Source organism: Delphinus delphis, chromosome 20 (genome assembly GCF_949987515.2).
Source record: "Delphinus delphis chromosome 20, mDelDel1.2, whole genome shotgun sequence".
Taxonomy (NCBI): domain Eukaryota; kingdom Metazoa; phylum Chordata; class Mammalia; order Artiodactyla; family Delphinidae; genus Delphinus; species Delphinus delphis.
This window is the reverse complement of record NC_082702.1, coordinates 47,545,806-47,567,052: the sequence shown is the minus strand read 5'-3', so window position 1 is coordinate 47,567,052 and position 21,247 is coordinate 47,545,806. Positions and strand designations below refer to the sequence as shown.

Here is a 21,247-nt window from a genome sequence, read left to right as displayed (position 1 = left end):
TTGAAACATTAGGAATACAGAAGAGAAGATGCCTGTTTCTCTTCACTTCTGTGTTTAAACACAAACCAGTGGACGAAACTGTCCTCCTTAAAGTGATCAAAACACCAGCAGGATGGGACGCTGGCTTGTCAATCAAGATGCCAATATCTTGATACCAATGCCCCTATCTTGTACTACAATCTTTTGGCCCACTTTTGGTTTCAGTTTCCTACTAAAAGAAATAACCGCAGTGGAACACAGAACGTTCAGGAAAATCTTACTAAGGAGATTCCAGTCCAAGCCGGTGACCTACACACCAAACCTGCAGCTACATATGGAACAATTTCCTCTTGAAAAAAAAAAAAAAACCTGAAACCTGGCTGAGCAGCGCCTACGCCGCAGGCGAAGGAGAAAAGGAGCAGGTGGGAGAGGCCAGACGCGGATGGCCATAAGTACCGCCCCTGGGCGGCAACCCACAGTCACAGGAGGGAGCTCAAACCCTGAGCTTCTCCCTGAGGAGTGAAGGCTCTGAACCCCACGTGGGACACCCCCAACCTTTAAGACCTGCACCTGAGACATGAGCCCCCAAAACATCTAGCTTTGAAAACCAGTCACTTAACGATACCTGCCCTACAGTCCGAGAGACAGCTCTGGAAGGCCCGCGCTCAGACTCACCAGCCCTGGGTCCAGCGCGGAAGCCGCCTCCAGGGATGCCCCAACGGCTGGGGGAGAGGCTCTGTTTGCTGGTCCTGAAGCACCGGCCTGAGGGGCAGGCCTCTGATTTAACACATTTGGGAGACTGCTGGTGTTCTCTGCGAAGGAGGCTGGCAGGCAGCATCTCTGTGCCCTCCTTCCAGGGCCAGGATCTCTCAGGAGGGAGTTTTCACACGTGTCAGGTACCCGGTTTTACGTCAAGGGCCCCAGTTTTATGTCAGACGCCCGGTTTTACCTCTGGTGCCCCAGCATTATGTCAGGCGCCTGGGGAGTCTGGTGCCCAGGTTTACATCAGGTGCCCGGTTTGACACAAGGTGCTGGGTTTTACATCTGGTCCCCCCGCTTTACAACTGTTGCCCCTGCTTCTCGTCAGGTGCCGTGGATTTACGTCAAGTGCCCCAGTTTTACGACAGGTGCCGGGTTTTATACCAGGCACCCGGTTTTTACCTCAGATGCCAGCTTTACGTCAGGCACTGGTTTTACGTCAGGCGCCCGGTTTTACGTCAGGCGCAGAGCTTACGTCAGGCGTAGGGCTTATGAGAGGCGCCCGGTTTTATGTCAGGCTCCCAGTTTAACGTCGAGTGCCCGGGGTTTACATCAAGTGCCCCAGTTTTATTGCAGGTCCCAGGTTTACGTCAGGCACTCAGTAATACGTTAGGTGTCGTGGTTTTACATCAGGAGCCCGGGCTTACGTCAGGCGCCAGTTTTACGTCAGACGCCCGGTTTTACGTCAGGCGCCGGCTTTACGCGAGGCACCGGGCTTACGTGACGCACCGGTTTTACGTCACGTGCCCCTGGGGTTTACAACAAGTGCCCCAGTTTTACGACAGGTCACAGGTTTACAGAAGTAACACGTCAGGTGTCATGGATTACATCAGGTGCCTGGTTTTAGGTCAGGTGCCCCAGCTTTACATCTGATGCTCCGTTTGTTTGGGGTTTCTTTCTTTTTTTTTTTTTTTGAAGTAAAACTTTTATTATTTGCAGTTTACGAGAATATTTTAAAATAGTCAAAAGAATCTACATACAAACTAATAGAATTAGTAAATTATTTTAGCTAGGTAGGTCTCTGGATAGATGAAGAGACAAAAATTGTATTTTCATATACCAACACCAAAAAATTTGCAAGTGCAGTTTAAAATGAATTCCATTACAGAGCATGAAAAAATATTGGATATCTAAGGAAATAAGTAGATCCCCCTTATTTGTGGAGAATATGTTTTAAGACAGCAGTCCCCAGCCTTCTTGGCACCAGGGACTGGTTTTGTGGAAAACAATTTTTCCACAGATTCGGGGGGAGGATTCGTTCAGGCAGTAATGCCAGCAATGGGGAGCCATGGCGAGTGGCAGATGAACCTTCACCCACTCACTCACCCGTTGCTCACCTCCTGCTGTGCGGCCCAGTTTGTAATAGGCTGTGGACCTGTATCACAGCCCGGGGGTTGGGGACCCCTGGTTTAAGACCTCCCCCCTCCAGTGGATGCCTGAAATCAAGGATAGTTCGAGACACTATGTATAAAGTTTTTCCTACACATATGTACCTCTGATAAAGTTTAACTTATAGTTACAGTAAGAGGTTAACAACAGTAATAATAAAATACAACAGTTATAACAATATACCATAATAAAAGTTATATAAATGTGGTCTCTCTCTCTCTCTCTAAATATTTTGTTGTACAAATTTAATACCTTTTCTGTCTTTTAACTAAGCACTTACACACTGTGGCTGTATCTTTTGCAGTTTGAGGTGTGACAGCAAAACTAGCACAAATTTCTTTTTCCTTCACAACTTCATAGACAGAACATTTGTTCTTAGCAACCTCAGCACTTAACTTATTTTTTCCTTTATTAAGTCAAGAGCTTTCACCTTTTCACTTAAAGGAAGAACTTTATGGCTTCTCTTTGGTATATCCGCATTGCCAGCATCTCTACTCGTGCGCTTTGGGGCCCTTGATAAGTAAAATAAGGTTTTCCTGAACACAAGCACTGTGATGCTGTGGTAACCAAGCAGGACCTATGAGGCCTTCCTGGGAAAGACCCCTCCCCCCAAGTCCCCTGCTTTGGGTCCTCTGTGAAGTACCTAATAACAGTATCAGATGAACATTTCCTGAGTTGTTTTACAGATGCTAAAACCACCACCAAGTGGAAGAGGTTAACTACTTGATGACCATGATGAGCATGTAGCCCCCAGACCTACTGGAGCCTCGGGATTAACAACGTTAACCCCTGTGACATCACCTTCTTACCTCACCATCAACCTTTCAGAGAATTGTGCCTGAGCTGATCACATACCCTGAGTGTCCTCTCCTTCACCTTGCCTTTAAAAATGCACCCCTGAAACTCATCAGGGAGTTCAGGTGTTTTCGAACATTAGCTGTCCTGGACTCCTTGTCTGGTTCTTTACAGTAAACGGGGCACTTTCCTTCACCATAACCCGGTATCAGTAGATTGGCTTTACTGTGCATGGGCTAGCGGACCCAAATGTGGTTCAGTAACACAGTAACGGTTGATTTGATAACCAAGAGGGCTACTAGGTAAATAACAGGTGGGACAGAGCAGGAGGGCATGAGATTTCATCATGCTACTCAGAAAGGCATGCAATTTAAAATTTATGAATTATGTCTGAAATTTTTCATTTAATGTTTTCAGACTCTGGATTGGTGCCCCAGTTTTACATCTGGTGCCCCGGGTTTTGTTTTGTTTTGTTTTTAAGATCTTTATTGGAGTATAACTGCTTCACAATACTGTGTTAGTTTCTGTTGCACAACAAAGTGAATCAGCTGTATGTATACATATATCCCCACATGCCCTCCCTCTGGAGCCTCCCTCCCACCCTCCCTATCCCACCCCTCTAGGTCATCGCAAAGTGTGCCCTGATTTTTGAGGCTGCCTCCAGGGGACACCTCTACATCACCTGGCTCTGGTGGCCATGGGGCCTATGCTTTCAGCCCCACAGCACTGTTTATATTTGCATATTTTAAAATCTACTGCCTGAGGGTCTGGCTTCCAATCAGCCTGAATCTAGGTACTGACTGAGATTCCCCCACTTTGTAACACAGACTGGTCTTGGCAAACCCTCATCTACTAGGAGCCATTAAAAATAAAATAGGCTGTTTGGACAATCACTAAGGTTTGAGAGACAAGAGTGAGGCAGGATTGAACAGTCAGGCTCATCTCCTGCAGGAGGCCACTCCTTTAAGTGTGGCTGCTTTATCTAATGCATAGAAACCAACAGAGAGTCAAGCAAAAGGAAGAAACAAAAGAATATGTTCCAATCAAAAGAACAAGACAAAACCTCAGAACCAAACCTTAATGAAACAGAGATAAGTACATTATCTGATAAGGAAAACCTTCCTGAGCACTGGTCAGTGGGATGAAGAAATGGGGGTGGCCAACACAGGCAAGATGGAGAAACACACCAGGAAAAATAAATAAACAAGAAAAATATTAGATACTGAAAAGTACTATGAAGAGTACTACTTATAATAGCATAATAAAATAGTAGTATTAAAATAGAGCTGATATGCAAGGTTTCTAAACCTTGGAACTTGATACTTTGGACTGGATAACTCTCTGTTGGGGGGGTGGGTTTCTTGTGCATGGAGGGATGTTTTCCAGTGTCCCTGGCTTCTACCTATTAGATGCCAGTAATATGACCCCTTCAGTTGTGACTCAAGACATTGCCAAGTGTCCCAGAGGGAGAGAGAAATCGCCCCCAGTTGAGCACCACTGCAATGGAGCCACTAGATGATACCTTTCAGCTCCAAATGTTTATCCTCATAATGAAACCAGAATACTGTACATAATGAACCTGCCCCATCCTCTCTTTTCAACCCACCTTTGTAATGATAGATGCCATCCTCTTCTGTACCTAATTGTAAAGCTTGCAGAACTGTTTGCCTCAATAACATTCCAAACCTGTATTGTAGGAACTGAAAACACCATCAGACCCTGTAAAAAAGATGACAAGGTGTCCTGCACTATTGACATAGTTAAGAACCTCCATGAATAGCGCTTCTAAGCTATTATCTGGAGACCAACAGGAATGTTGAAGAGTTTCTCCACATGAAAGCACTTATCTGCACAGTCATAAAAGATAACCCATTACCATGGAAGGAAATTAAAACTGCAATAAATTTCAAAAGAGAAGAATGAAGAAGAGTAGGTATAAAGGACCAGTAGGAAATCTCAAGTGAGAACATGCTCAACACAGAAAGGGGAGGAGGGCTGTGGAGGCCATGACTGCATTGTATAGGGAGTGACCTGGCACTGCCGGTGAACATGGACACACTTAGAAAACAGATGCAAATACATCAAGAGGGTCTAGAGAGTACTGTTTAGAGAAGGCCTTCTCTCCGTCATCCAAATCATATTCAAATTAAGTTGAAACCATGACAAAGAAAACCTTTGTATTTGATTCTGGCCACTGAGAAATTCCATTTGGAAGATGTTAAATAGCTCATGAAATTAAAACACACACCTGAACTAAAAGTCTCCATCTTCCTTTGTTTGTGCTAAAATTTTAGGGCCGATCCCATAAAATATTTTTAGGACAGAAACTTCAAAAACTCTAGGAAACATGTTTAGTGAGCATAAGAAGAAATCATTGAGCTATAGATATTTATGGCAAGTAAAAATTGGTTTTCATTAGTTACCTTTTCTAAATAATACTCTTACAGATTAAACTAATTTTTAATAGAGAATTGACATGACTCTACTTATCTTACAAGTTTCTCTATTTTACTTCTCTATTATATTAATACAATTTAAAGAAATAAAACACAGGAATCTTGAATTTTTTTTAATTTTATTTAATTTTTGGCTCGTTGGGTCTTCATTGCGGCACGCAGGCTTTCTGGCTTTCTCTAGTTGTGACGAGCAGGGGCTACTCTTCCGGGGGCTACTCTCTGTTGTGGTGCACGGGCTTCTCATTGCGGTGGCTTCCCTTGTTGCGGAGCACGGGCTCTAGGCACGCGGGCTTCAGTAGTTGTGGTGCACAGGCTTAGTTGCTCCACGGCATGTGGGATCTTCCTGGACCAGGGATCGAACCTGTGTCCCCTGCATTGGCAGGCAGATTCTTAACCACCGCACCACCAGGGAAGTCCCAGAAATCTTGAATTTAAAAAAATATATAATGTTAGACCAACTGCTTCCTCTGTTTTTCAGAAGAGCACAGATTTTATCACAGATTTTATCACAGATTTCCCTTAAATAAGAAGTATGGGTTGGAAAGGGCACAGGAGTCAGATGCTTTAAAACACCTCTTCTACCCTTCGCCAGCTACATGATTCTGTTAATTCATTTAATATTGCTGAGAACCAAGTTACTCATATAGAGATTGGATATAACAATTATATACTATTCATGGGGTGGCTGTGAAAATAAAAAGAAATGGCCTATGAGAAAAGGCTTTGCAAACCGTAAAGTTCTATCAAGTGCTGTTTTGTTATCATCTTATCATTGAATTAACATAAAATGTGGCCACAGTGTGGTTTACATAAAACATTCAAGCATGCAGATGACCAAGAGGTCCAGCTTGAAGAAACTTTAGTCAGGCTTCTTCCAGACTATAGACCCTGACCTCCCTTTCCTCAGAGGATTTTCTTTAGAAAACTTATAAATTCTTTCTTTGCCTATTTGATATGTAAATCCTCTTAAAAGCCTCTAACTCCTTGTACCTTCAAGGAATATCTTCCTCCAGGAGCTGGGAGCCATCATTTTGAAACAATAACATCAAGCCCCCCAATCTCCCAGTTTCTGTGGTAGGGTAGGAGCCCAACTTCCATGAGCACTTTGCTCCAAGTTGTAAAACTACCTTCTGTCATGAAGATAAGAGAAAGTTTACTTTTCCTTTGGGAAAGACCCATTAGCAAATACAGACAGCCTATGATCCCCCCATTCCCCAGCTATTCAAAACTCACCCACCCTTTGTTTCAGCAGAGTTAAGTTCAGACTTTAGTTCTGGCCCTTCTCCTCTTTGCAACAGCCTTGAATAAAGTCTTCCTTGCCTGTTAAATTTTGTCCTGTACAATTTTGGTTTTGACGCGTTTGCAAAAGAATGAAGATATACCCTAGGATTCATTTGCAGCAAAACTTAACAGCCCCCAACTCCACTTGTGACTCACCCAGGTTATAGCTCGCATTAGTCTCTTACAGACTGAAACCTCCTGGAGGTGAGGAACTAACCAAGTAACTGACCGCGTCTAACAATGTCCTCTCTATATAACCATGTATTTATGTATGTGGATCAACATGTAGTTATTACTGTTTTCAGTCCCTGAATTAGTATACATATCAGAGTTTAACTTCTCAGAAGCCAGAGCACTTGAAATACTTCCACAGGTGGTAGATCTGGTGATGCTGCAAAGCAGATTGCAAGAGAAACACATTTTTAAACCACTTTATTGAGGTATGATTGACATACAAAAAGCTGTACGTATTTAATGCACATGACTTGATGAGTTTGGAGATAAGTATACACCCATGAAACCATCACCACAATCTATGCCATAAACCTATCCATCACCTCCAAAAGTTTCCTCACACCCTCCTTACTTATCATTATTTGGGGATAAGAACATTTAACATAAGATCTATCCTCTTACCAAATTTTTAAGTATATAATACAGTGTTGTTAACTATAGGCACTATGTTATACAGTAGATTTCTAGGACTCATTCATCTTGTATAACTGAAACTTTGTACCCTTTGACTAATACCTCCCCATTTTCCCTAACCCCAGTCCCTAGCAACCACAGTTCCAACTCACTGCTTCTATGATTTACTTTCCTCTTGTAAGTGGTATCATGCAGTATTTCTCCTGCTGTCTGGCTTATTTCACTTAGCATAATGCCCTCCAGGTTCATCCATATTGTCACAAATGGCAAGATCTCCTTCTTTTTTAAGCTTGAATAACATTTCATTTCATGTGTTTGCCATATTTTCTTTAGCTATACATCTTTTGATTGCATTTAGGTTGCTTCCGTGTCTTGGCTATCGTGAATAATGCTACAATGAACGTAAGAGTGAAGATCTCTATTCGAAATACTGATTTAATTTCCTTTTAACATATACCCAGGGTGATATTGCTGGATCATAGGGTAGTTCTAATTTATTTTGAGAAACTGCATACTGTTTTCCACAGTGGCTGCACCAACTTACATTCCCAGCAGTAGTGCACAAAGGTTCCCTCTTCTCATTCTCCCAACACGTATCTTTTGTTTTTTGTTTGTTTTTCTTTTTTTTAATATTTTTTTAATATTTCTTAAAATATTTATTTATTTACTTGGTAGCATCGGGTCTTAGTCGGGCACACGGGATTTTCATTGCCACGTGCAGGATCTTCCTTCTGGCATGTGGCATCTTTCGTTGCGGCATGCAGAATCTTTAGTTGCAGCATGTGGGATCTTTTTTAGTTGCAGCATGTGAACTCTTAGTTGTGGCATGTGGGACCTAATTCCCTGACCAGGGATCAAACCCTGGGCCCCTGTGTTGGGAGCACAGTCTTAGCCACTGGACCACCAGGGAAGTCCCCTCTCTTTTTTTTTTTTTTTTTTTTAGTTAAGAGAGTTTATTCTAATAGCTTGTAATTACAGTGCTTGTTTGTCGAAATGAAAACTGAAAACAAGTATACAAAACACTTGATTACTAACTGTGTTTTGAAAGCAGTAAGAGGTTCCACAACACCAAATAAACCAGTTCTGAGGTTTTCCCCAAGATAAAGTTTAACAGCTCCAGCTTCTTCAGTGTTTATCAAAATACAAAAGATAAAAGTAGAGGTTATCATTTTTCGATGGCAAATCTGACCGTTGCAGGCTGAGGGAGTGAAAGCACATGTAGACAGGGGCTCCGAAGGGCTGGGGCTCAAGGATGACCACCCACGCTCCTGCTGGTGAGACCCCAGAGAGACCAGAGCAGGCAAGCAAGGGGACTGCAGGGCTCCCACTCAAACCAGAGCATTCCAACCTAAGTGCCCATGCTGACCCAAGAAAAGGCTGGGGATCCTCCAAGGGGTCTGAGAGCGGCTGCTGCAGCCTCCTGCCCATCTCCTGGACGGCCATGTAAGAAGCACAGATGCAAGCACAAACGCTATGGGGTGTGGGATGACCTAAGACAGAGCAAATCACATGGACCCTATTGTGACCATGCAGAATGGATCATGGCTGGTTCTGCCCCGTTTCATGTTCCCAATGGGAAACAGACCACTAGTGGACTGGACTCAGGCCATTACAGCAGAACCTACACTAGGCACATTTCTCCCTTCTGTGTGTTCAAGTGTTCTCCTTATCTTGTACTTGTAACTTTTTTTTTTTCTTTTGTGCTACGTGGGCCTCCCACTGCTGCGGCCTCTCCCGTTGCGGAGCACAGGTTCCGGACGCACAGGCCCAGCGGCCATGGCTCACGGGCCCAGCCGCTCCGCGGCATGTGGGATCCTCCCGGACCGGGGCACGAACCCGTGTCCCCTGCATCGGCAGGCGGACTCTCAACCACTGCGCCACCAGGGAAGCCCTACTTGTAACTTTTTTTAAATGCACTGAGTTTGGGTTAAAAACCAACCACCAAAATGGATCTCAACACAGACCTAAAGCCCGGAGGAGAAGCATCGGGCTTGTCTGACACGGCGACTCCTGGATGACCCGTGTGCCTAAAATCCCCTCTCAGTACTAAACAATGGGTTGGTTTTCTTTTTATAATAAAAAAAAAAAGCTGAGTAATATTGCATAGGAGTACCAGAAACTGCCTCATTGGAAACAAAAGCTATTTACATTAAATAAAAACCCAGGTGCAGGCCGCGTCTGCACGTTTACAGCGCGGTGAAGCACACGGTGACCGACCATGGAGACAGCTTCTGGCACTCACACCCCAGGGCACGTTTGCCACATGAGAGTAAAGCGAGGGTAGAAGGAGGGAGTGAGAGGGGAGGAGAGAGGAGTACAGCTCACTTCTGGTTCTGGAGCTGATTGGACAGCCAGTCCAGTCCCTCATAGAGCCCGTCCCCGCTGGTGGCACAGGTGGCCTGAATGTACCAGTTCCTGTGGCACAGAGAGTGCAGACCCAGCTTGTCTGTGATCGCAGCTGCATTCATGGCATTGGGGAGGTCCTGTTTGTTAGCAAACTCTGAGCAGAACAGCATCCCTGAGCACGTCTTCTGCCAGCATCCTCATAAGCTCCTCTCGGGCCTCATTCACAGGCTCTCTGTCCTTGCTGTCAACCATGAAGATGAGACCTTGTGTGTTCTGGAAGAAGTGGTACCACAGAGGCCAGATCTTGTCCTGGCCTCCCATGTCCCACACAGTGAAGCTGAGGTTCTTGTATTCCACGGTTTCCACGTTGAAGCCTAGAGTGGGAATCGTGGTCACGATTTCACCCAGCTTCAGTTTGTATAGGATAGTGGTCTTTCCCACAGCATCTAGGCCCACCATGAGAACGCACATTTCTTTTTTGCCAGAAAGGCCCTTGAAGAGGTTTGCAAAGATATGCCCCCACGCTGTAGACCCATGGGAGCAACACGGGCCAGAGAAACCCTCGGCGGCGGCGCAGCTGCTACCCCGACGCAGGCGCTGGTTTCACTCCCACAAGATGGCGGCTCTGACGGCGGCCCCCCTGTTTTTTTTAAATTATAGCCATCCTGACAGGTGTGAGGTGATATCTCATTGTGGTTTTGATTTGCATTTCCCTGATTACTGGTGATGTTGAGCACCTTTTCATATACCATTTGGCTATTTGTATGTCTTCCTTCAAAACCAATGCATTTCAATGCAACTTTAGAAAATAACGATTTGAAGACGGATTATAGATGTGTAAATATACAAATCTCAAGCAATATCAAACATTTGTCAATATTAAACATAATTTAAACCTAGCTAATTTAGCTCTAAAATGTTCTACTGAAAGGTGCAGAAAGAATAGATGTGGCACAGGTACAAGACAAATGAGAAGAGTACAGTCTCAGGAAAAAATAGAGAAAATAAAGCTCCGCTCTTAAAATCCTTCTATAGTTTCCAATTACTTAAAGCATAAAGTAAAACACCATAATACATCAGAAACTTTGGCCAAATCTGGACCAAATCAAATTTCTCCCCTTTCTCTCTTTGCATTTGCTTCTCCATCCCTTATACTCAGTGTCTCCTTGTGAATGGAGAGGAACTTCCCCCTACATCTCAGAAGCTGAAACAGCCAAATCTATTACTACAATCACCTAAAACCTTTTTTTACCTGAGAGGGTTTGCAAATGGGTCACACAATCACTGTGTCACACCCAAATCCAAAAGCCCTATGAAATCTCCTCCCATCTCAGTATGACTAGGACTCTACATTTTTCAAGGCAAGTTCATCTATTACCTTTACCATCACTAGCAGTGAGTTTATTATTATTAAGTGCACTTTATTTGTGAGAAATCTGATGTTGATAGAATCTATTTCTTGCAGCTTTATGACGTATACAAAAACTTCACGTATTTGATATGTACAATTAGATGCTGAGAGACTGTAAATTTCTTACTTGTGTCAAGATACGACTTAAGAAAGTCCTTCAGCCCATTTCTATGTGGCATAATCAGATCCCAGGAGTTATAAAAATCAATCTCTAATTCCATACAGCCTGCTGTATGTTCCCAGAAGGGTGCTAGGACTGAAATGCACCCAAAGTGATAAAAGATGGACATAACATCCCCAGGACAACCAACAGGGTTAACTTAAGTTTCTCCTGATTCCCCAGAGCAGCAGGTAAACACACAACACAGACTTAGAATGACAGGTGCTTCTCTGTATAGTCACAGGAACATAAAGGCCAGAGGGGCAGAATGGCCTTCCTCTCGGACCCAGGTTGCGCTTCCTGAAAAATCCTGCCTGCCTATGGAGCGCCTCTCCACATACAGGCTGTGTCATTATTGTCTAAGGCTGTGGAAACTGCCCCTCCAAAGGGAAGAATACTCCTGAGTCTCCAACTTGGTATAGCCATCACCATGCTGTTAAATCCTTTATCCTTTACCTACTTTAAAGGGATTTGTGGGGCTTCCCTGGTGGCGCAGTGGTTGAGGGTCCGCCTGCCAATGCAGAGGACACGGGTTCGTGCCCCGGTCCGGGAAGATCCCACATGCCGCGGAGCGGCTGGGCCCGTGAGCCATGGCCGCTGAGCCTGTGCATCTGGAGCCTGTGCTCCGCAGTGGGAGAGGCCCCAACAGTGAGAGGCCCGCGTACTGTAAAAAAAAAAAAAAAAGGGATTTGTGCCTTTTGCGTGTGTCTCTTGATACCTCACTATCAATCACTTTCTCCCTTGTGAAAAACATGCAGAGAATCACAAAATAAATAAATAGATTTGGTAGTTCAGAAATTCCAATTACATGCCCAATACCCTTCTACTTTCTGCTTAATATGTAAAGGAATCCTGTAATACAAACCTTATAAATCACAGAACTGATCCCAAAGTCTAAAATCAGAAAATAATAAAGGTTTTACTAGTGGGAAGCAGCCACATAGGACAGGGAGATCAGCTCGGTGCTTTGTGTCCACCTAGAGGGGTGGGATAGGGAGGGTGGGAGGGACACACAAGAGGGAGGGGATATGGGGATATATGTTTATGTATAGCCAATTCACTTTCTTATACAGCAGAAACTAACACACCATTGTAAAGTAATTATACTCCAATAAAGATGTTAAAAAAAAAAACCCTATCAGTGAGTGTCAAGTGACAATTAAGCTGCATCTGTTGGCAGGCTTTATAGTGGCAAGTGAGTTGATGTACTTCAATAGTACAGCTGCATCTGGTGGCAGGCTTTAAGTCAGAATCGGACACTTATTTTAGTCCATGCATAGCCCGCCCATTATTTTATTTACCACCTCCGTCCGCGCCTCTTTCCCACACTGTGCACTTGTCTCAGTCAGTTTTGGTAAGCCCACGAGCTAACCCTAGCCAAAATGAGTAAAAAACAAATGTCTCTGGAGAGCTTCTTTGAAAAGGGGGAAAGACCCAATGATGAGACAGCAGAAGACTCTAAGACTGCATTTAAAAGAAATCTGCATTTACAAGAAAATACCAAAAGTCCTACTTAAATTCATTGCAACAGGTGATTCACATTACCCAAGCCCACTTTGTATAAAATGTGGCTACCGGCTATCCAACAAAGCCATGAAACCTTCAAAACTACTCACCTATCTCAGCTTTCAAAAGAGTTTGAGCATTACTTCCCAACCACAAAAGACTCCCGAACTGGGAAGGAATGGATCCATGACCCATTTGTGAATAAGCCAGGTGAATCGATTTTGTCTGTGCTAGAAGAGGATCAACTGCTTGAGATCCCAAATGACGGTGGCCTTAAAAGTATGTTTGAGACAACTTCAAATCTCCATACGTTCTGGATTAAAGTCCAGGCAGAATATCCTGAGATTGCCACAAAAGCACTGAAAAGCCTGCTTCCATTTCCAACGTCCTATCCTTGTGAAGCAGGGTTTTCTGCAGTGACAGCGACCAAAACGAGATCACAGAGTAGACTGGACATAAGCAACACACGTCAGGTATCACTGTCTCCCATCGCCCCCAGATGGGACCATCTAGTAGCAGGAAAACAAGCTCAGGGCTCCCACTGATTCTGCATTATGGTGAATTGTATAATTATTTCATTATATATTACAATGTAATAATAATAGATATAAAGTGCACAATAAATGTAAAAAAAAGAAAAGAAAAAAAGCTTTAAAGTTGTTGAGGGAGTTCTGTTTCTGATTAGGATGTAGAACAGTGCAAAAGACCATCATCTCCATGGTAACAACAAGAAAAACAAAATTACTTTTCTATAAAGCTATCAAAGAGCCGTGACAAAAAAGCAAAGAAGGCTTAATGAACTATGTTACAGAGAGACAAGCAAAGAGCCGCAGATGCTTCCACACTTAGCAGCAAATTCCAATCTGACTTTGCAAATTCCAAGCAAAGTTGCCAGAGATGGAAGGGAGAGGGATTAGGAGAAACCAGCAGGTTTTAACAGTGAGGACAGGCAAAAGACAGAATCTATGATAGCTCAAATACAAAAAGAACTGTTGAGGCCAACATATCTCCAATCTCCCACACGCTAGGAATTTTTCTGAGAAAGGAGCAGAAATAATTATGAGGACAGGGCTAGCTAAAAGACAGAAAATTTTTTGGCCATTTCATGGTGCTCAGATCCCAGGACCCTGTAAAACTTGAATCCGTAAGTAAATCATAAGCAACTAAGCTAAAAATCAAACGCTTTCAAGTTCAAACTTGGGAAAATCAAAAGGATTAATTTGTCCCTCAGTTGTAGCAACAGTAGTAAAGAACATCGGGGGTTTCCCTATCTTGGCTATTGTAAATAATGCTGTGATTAACATAGGAGTGCACATATCTTATCAAATAGGAGTTTTCATATTCTTTGGGTAAATATTCAGAAGTACAATAGCTGGACCAATGATACTTCTATCCTTAATTTTTTGAGGACTCTCCATACTGTTTTCCATAGTGGCTACACCAATTTACATTACCACCAACAGTGTAGGAGGGTTTCCTTTTTTCCACATCCTCTCCAACACTTGTCATTTCTTTCCTTTTTGATGATAACCATTCTAAGGGGTGTGAGGTGATATTTCATTGTGGTTTTGATTTGCATTTCCTTTATAATTAGTGATGTTGAACATCTTTTCATGTGTCTGTTGGCCATCTGCACGTTTTCTTTGAAAAAGTGTTTGTTCAGCTCCTCTGCCCATTTTTTAATTGGATTGTTTGGTTTTTTGTCATCGTATTGTATGAGTTCTTTACATATTTTAGAATACTAACCCCTTATCTGAGATATGATTTGCAAATATATTCTCCCATTCAGTAGGTTGTCTTTTCACCTTGTCAATGGTTTCCTTTGCTGTGCAGAAGCTTTTTCGTTTGATTAGGTCTCACTTGTTTATTTTTTATTTTGTTTCCCTTGACTGAGGAGACATGCAAAAAACATATTGCTAAGACCCATGTCAAAGAGCGTACTGCTTCTAGGAGCTTTATGGTAAGCATACAACCTAAGTGTCTATCAATGAATGAATGGATAAAGAAGATGTGATACATATATATACAATGGAATACTCCTCAGCCACAAAAAAAAAAAAAAAAAGATGAGATTTTGCCATTTGTGACAACATGGCTGGACCTTAAACGTATTATGTTAAGTGAAATAAGTCAGATGGAGAAAGACAAATATAATATGATTTCACTCATATGTGGACTATAAAAAAAATTAAAGTTTTTGATTAATTTTTATTGGAGTATAGTTGATTTACAATGTTGTGTTAGTTTCTGCTGTACAGCAAAGTGAATCAGTTATACATACACATATATCCATTCTTTTTTAGATTCTTTTCCCATATAGGTCATTACAGAGTACTGAGTAGAGTTCCCTGTGCTATATAGTAGGTTCTTATTAGTTATCTATTTTATATATAGTAGTGTGTATGTCAATTCCAATTCCCAATTTATCCTTCCCCCCCTTTCCCCCTTGGTAACCATAAGTTTGTTTTCTCCATCTGTGACTCTATTTCTGTTTTGTAAATAAGTTCATTTGTACTGTTTTTTTAGATTCCACATATAAGTAATATCATATGATATTTGTCTTTCTCTGTCTCACTTACTTCACTCAGTATGACAATCTCTAGGTCCATCCATGTCGCTGCAAAAAGAAATAAATGAACAAACCAAACCTAACCAAACCAACAAACCAAAAAATAACAACCACATAGAGTTGTGGTTTCCAGAGGGGAAGGGTGGGGTGGGTGAAATGGGTGAAGGGAATCAACTGCATGTTGATGGATGGATTTTTGGTGGTGAGCACACTATAGTGTACACAAAAGTACTGGAGTCAGACAAGTACAACAGTCAGACAAGAAAAAGAAATAAAAGGTATTTAAATTGGAAGGGGGGACTTCCCTGGTGGTCCAGTGGATGGGACACCATGCTCCCAGTCCAGGAGGTCCAGGTTCGATCCCTGGTCAGGGAGCTGGATCCCACATGCATGCCGCAAGCAGGAAATCCACATGCCACAACTGAGAAGTCCACATGTCACAACTGAAGATCCCACATGCCGCAACTAAGAAGTCCACATGCCGCCACGAAGATTCTGCGTGCTACAACAGAGACCTGGCGCAGCCAATAAATAAATAAATAAATTGGAAGGGAAGAGGTAAAATTGTCATTATATGCAGATGACATGATACTATATATAGAAAACCCCAGACTCCACACAAAAACTACTAGAACTGATAAATGAATTCAGCAAGGTAGCAGGATACAAGATTAACATTCAGAAATCAGTTGCATTTCTTTACACTAACAATGAAATATAAGAAAAGGAATGTAAAGCAAATACCTTTTAAAATCACATCCCCCAAAATAAAATACTTAGGAATAAACTTGACCAAGGAGGTGAAAGACTTATTTGCTGAGAACTATAAAACGTTAATAAAGGAAAATGAAGATGATTCAAAGAAATGGAAAGATATCCCATGCTCTTGGATTTGAAGAATCAATATTGTTAAAATGGCCACACTACTGAAAGCAATCTACAGATTTAATGTAATCCCTATCAAATTACCCATGACATTTTTCACAGAACTAGAACAAATAATCTTAAAATTTATATGGAACCATAAAACACCCAGAATTGCCAAAGCAATCCTGAGGAAAAAAGAACAAAGCAGGAGGCATAACTCTCCCAGACTTCAGATAATACTACAAAGCTACAGTAATCAAAACAGCATGGTATTGGCACAAAAACAGATATATGGATCAATGGAACAGAATAGAGAGCCCAGAAATAAACCCACACACCTACGGTCAATTAATCTTCAACAAAGGAGGCAAGAATATACAATGGGAAAAAGTCTCTTCAGCAAGTAGTGTCAGGAAAGTTGGACAGTCTCATGTAAACCAATGAGGTTAGAACACACCATCTCACCATACACAAAAATAAATTCAAAATGGCTTAAAGACTTAAACATAAGACCTGACACCATAAAGCTCCTAGAAGAGAACATAGGCAAAACATTCTCTGACATAAATCATACCAATTGTTTCTTAGGTCAGTCTCCCAAGGCAATAGAAATAAAAACAAAAATAAACAAATGGGACCTAACCAAACTTACAAGCTTTCACCCAGCAAAGGAAACCATAAACAAAATGAAGAGACAACCAACTGAAGGGGAGAAAATATTTGCAAATGATGTGACCAAAAAGGGCTTAATTTCCAAAATATACAAACAGCTCATACAACTCAGCAACAACAAAGCAAACAACCCAATCAAAAAATGGGCAGAAGACCTAAATAGATATTTCTCCAAAGAAGAAATACAAATGGCCAACAGGCACATGAAAAGATGCTCAACATTATTAAAGAAATGCAAATCAAAACTACAATGAGGTACCACCTCATACCAGTCAGAATAGCCATCATTAAAAACTCTACAAATAACAAATGCTGCAGAGGATGTGGAGAAAAGGGAACCATCCTACACTGTTGGTGGGAATGTAAGTTGGTGCAGCCACTATGAAAAACAGTATGAAGATTCCTCAGAAAACTAAAAATAGAATTACCATATGATCCAGCAATTCCATTCCTGGGCATATATCCAGACAAAACTCCAATTCAAAAAGATACATGCAGCCCTATGTTCATAGCAGCACTATTCACAATAGCTAAGACATGGAAACAACCTAAATGTCCATCGACAGATGAATGGATAAAGAAGATGTGGTACATATTTACAATGGAATACTACTCAGCCATAAAAAAGAATGAAATAATGCCTTTTGCAGCAACATTGATACAACTAGAGATTATCATACTAAGTGAAGTAAGTCAGAAAGAGAAAGACATATGATATCACTTATATGTGGAATCTAAAATATGACACAAATGAACCTATCGATGAAACAGAAACAGATTCACGGACATAGAGAACAGACTTGTGGTTGCCAAGGGGGAAGGGGTTGGAGGAGGGATGGAGTGGGAGGTTAACAACAAGGTCCTACTGTATAGCACAGAGAGCTGTATTCAATATCTTATGATAAACCATAATGGAAAAGAATATTAAAAAAAAAGAATATATATATATATGTATAACTGAATCACTTTGCTGTACAGCAGAAATTAACACTATATTGTAAATCCACTATATTTCAATAAAAAAATTAAATTAAAAATTTGGGGTGGTGAGCACACTATAGTGTATACAGAAGTAGAAATATAATGTTGTACATGTGAAACATAATGTTATAATATATACAATACATATAAATTTATATAATGTTACTACAATAAAATTTTAATTAAAATTAATTAATAATAAATAAAGTAAGTTGGTGGTTGAGCTGAAGGACGAAGTGAGATCTCCTAAATTATAATTGAATCAGCTATAAACTAAAACTAACTGCAATTGTAATCCACCTCTGACCCAGCTTGAAGTAAGTGGAATCTAAAAGAATAGACCTAGGGGCTTTCCTGGTGGCGCAGTGGTTGAGAGTCTGCCTGCCGAAGCAGGGGACACAGGTTCATGCCCTGGTCCAGGAAGATCCCACATGCCGCGGAGTGGCTGGGCCTGTGAGCCATGGCCGCTGAGCCTGCGCGTCCGGAGCCTGTGCTCTGCAACGGGAGAGGCCACAACAGTGAGAGGCCCGCGTACCGCAAAAAAAAAAAAAAGAATAGACCTGGTATTGGCTGCCTGGTTGAAGGAAGTTCTTGCACTCTCTGAGAATAGAGAAAAGAAGTAAAATCATCATATTTCACTTATGACTGTTCTTTAGTGACTGGTATACAATAAAAGTTTATAAGACATGTAAAGAAGCAGGTGAATTGACCCATAATCAAGAGAAGGAAATTCAATAAAGAAAGACTTACTGGGACTTCCCTGGTGGCACAGTGGTTAAGACTCCGCACTCCCAATGCAGGGGACCCAGGTTCAACCCCTGGTCAGGGAACTAGATACCACATGCATGCCGCAACTAAGAGTTCGTATGCCACAACTAAGGAGCCCACAACTAAGGAGCCCACCTGCCACAACTAAGACCTGGCACGACGAAATAAAAATAAATAATTTTTTTAAAGACTTACTAATGACTCTGAAATCTACAGACAAAGACTTTAAAACAAGTGTTATAAATATGTTAAATAATTGAAAGAAAAAGATAAATCGAATGAGTTTAGAGACAGTGGATTTTATGAGGGATCTGTAAACTTAAAATAAATAAAATTCAAATTATTGAGCTAAAAAAAACAATTGTTTTAATAACTGAATACCACTGGAGGCTGTAGTCCCTCTCTGCCTGGGCTGCATGCGCTTTTGCACAGTATGGTCATCATATTCCAAGAGTAAGTGCCCCAAGAAACAGGCAGTAGAAGCTTCCAGTTTCTATTGTCAACAAGCACAGAACCCAGATTCAAGGATGGAGACACAGACCTCAGTTCTCAGTGGGAGGAATGTCACAGAATTTGGGGGCCATTATTGAACCCACCACAACAAGAGAATGGATAAACAAACCACCGTCTATTGATGTGAAGTATTTCTACTCAGCAATTAAAAAAGGATGGACTATTAATTCACACAACGTGGATGTATTTCAAAAACATTATGTTTAGTGAAAGAATCCAGGCTCATAAGGAATAAATACCAAATCATTCCATTTACATAAAGTTCAAAAACAATCAAAACTAACTTACAATGAGAGATATCAGAAGAGTACTTGCCTCTTGGGGAGCAATGGACTGAAACAGCGTACTCAGAAGCTTTGAAGGTGATGAAATATTCTATATCTTTATTCCCACGTTGGCTTCATAGGTTTATAGGGGTGTCAAAGCTCACTGAACTGTACACTTAAGACCTTTGCATTTTACTGTATATAAATTAGACTGAAATAGAGCTGTTCAAAACTCAAATAAAAAACTATTGAATGGACATATATACACTACCAAACGTAAAATAGATAGCTAGTGGGAAGCAGCCTCATAGTACAGGGAGATCAGCTCGGTGCTTTGTTACCACCTAGAGGGGTGGGATAGGGAGGGTGGGAGGGAGGGAGACGCAAGATGGAAGAGATATGGGAACATATGTATATGTATAACTGATTCACTTTGTTATAAAGCAGAAACTAACACACCATTGTAAAGCAATTATACTCCAATAAAGATGTTTAAAAAAAAAAAAGAAATTTTCATGGCAAAAAAAACCAATTATTGAAACACAAGCACTTATGTGGTTCTGGATTGGATAGTGATTTGTACAAACCAGCTATAAAATATGTAACTGGAATACTTGGAAATAGTTTATCATGTTTCAGATACTAGGTGAGATAAAATTTACTCATCTGTAGAGACCAAGATAGTTAACTGAAAAAAGCATATCATAAAACAATGTGTACAGTATGATCACTATGGTTAAAAATACTATAGAGGTTTATTAGGGAAGTGAAAATGCTCTCTATCATACTGTCATGGTGGATACGTCATTATACAGTTGTCTAAACACATAGAATGTACAACACCCAGAACGAACTCTAATGTAAACTATGGACTTTGGTTGATAATGATGTGTCAATATAGGTTCATCAGTTGTAACATATGTACACACTCTGGTGGGGGATATTGATAGTGAGGTAGGCTATGCCTGTGTTGGGAGAGGGGGCGTATGGGAAGTCTCTATATCTTAATTTTCTGTGACCCTAAAACTGCTCAAAAATGTCTTAAAAATATAGATAGACACATAATATTACTCCCATATATTCTTAGGGAAAATGTAGGTGGAGTGTTACTAGAGTGTTACTGTGGTAATCTCTGTGCCGTGGGAATGTATGTTTTTATTTTATATTTTTGTTTGCATGGCATTTCTTATAGAAGTACTGCTTCTATAATAATAAAGGTTTACATAATTAACTTGCATTTTGTTTGTGAAAACAATGTTGAAAATTCTTTTCTAAAACTCTGTTCCCAAAACACGTCCTTTTTACCTAGTATAATTTCAATCAGACTATAGTATGTGCAGTATTTAGTATAAGATTGAGTAAAGCATAACAGGTAACCTTTATGAAACCCTTAATATATGCCAATCACTGTGTTTTGCTCTTGCATTTAAACCTTGCAACAGCTGTGTGAGAAAGGTGCTATTACTTTTCCCATTTGCAGATGAGGAGCCTGAGGCCCAACACAGTCACCAAACTAAGAGAAGTCAGAGTCCCCCCTTGTCATCACTCCTATGCAATCAGTCACAGTGTCCATGCTACACGTGCATAATCTCCTTCATTCTCAAAGCACTATTTTGAGATTGCAATGGCTCATCTGGTGAAACCAAGGATCCTAAGAAGTGGAATAACTTGCCCGAGGTCACAAGCCAGCCACTGGCATAGCCAGTGATATGAAAGCAGGTGTGTCTGCTATTGACCAGCAACTGCTACACTGAATCCCTGGCTTTATCAGCAGGACACAGTGTTTTCATGTGAAGCCCTAGCAGAGACTATAACGCCATGCTTCCACTGCACAACTTGTAAAATGCCCAGAGAAGAGAAGAGATTTTTTTTTTTTTTTTT

The 21,247-nt window shown here is 41.3% G+C and overlaps 1 protein-coding gene and 1 pseudogene across 1 annotated transcript in view; both read right to left on the bottom strand.

Moving 5' to 3' along the window:
- Positions 1-5,523: 5,523 nt before the first annotated feature.
- TERF2IP (TERF2 interacting protein) overlaps positions 5,524-21,247 on the bottom strand; it is a 146,924-nt gene continuing 131,200 nt past the window's right edge. The window contains exon 4 of the mRNA XM_060000136.1: positions 5,524-5,802. Coding sequence (XP_059856119.1) covers positions 5,671-5,802 — 132 coding nt within the window. The 3' untranslated portion in view covers positions 5,524-5,670. The remainder of the gene's footprint in view (positions 5,803-21,247) is intronic.
- The window catches only part of LOC132416907 (ADP-ribosylation factor 1 pseudogene), a 100,617-nt pseudogene continuing 88,931 nt past the window's right edge, over positions 9,562-21,247 (bottom strand).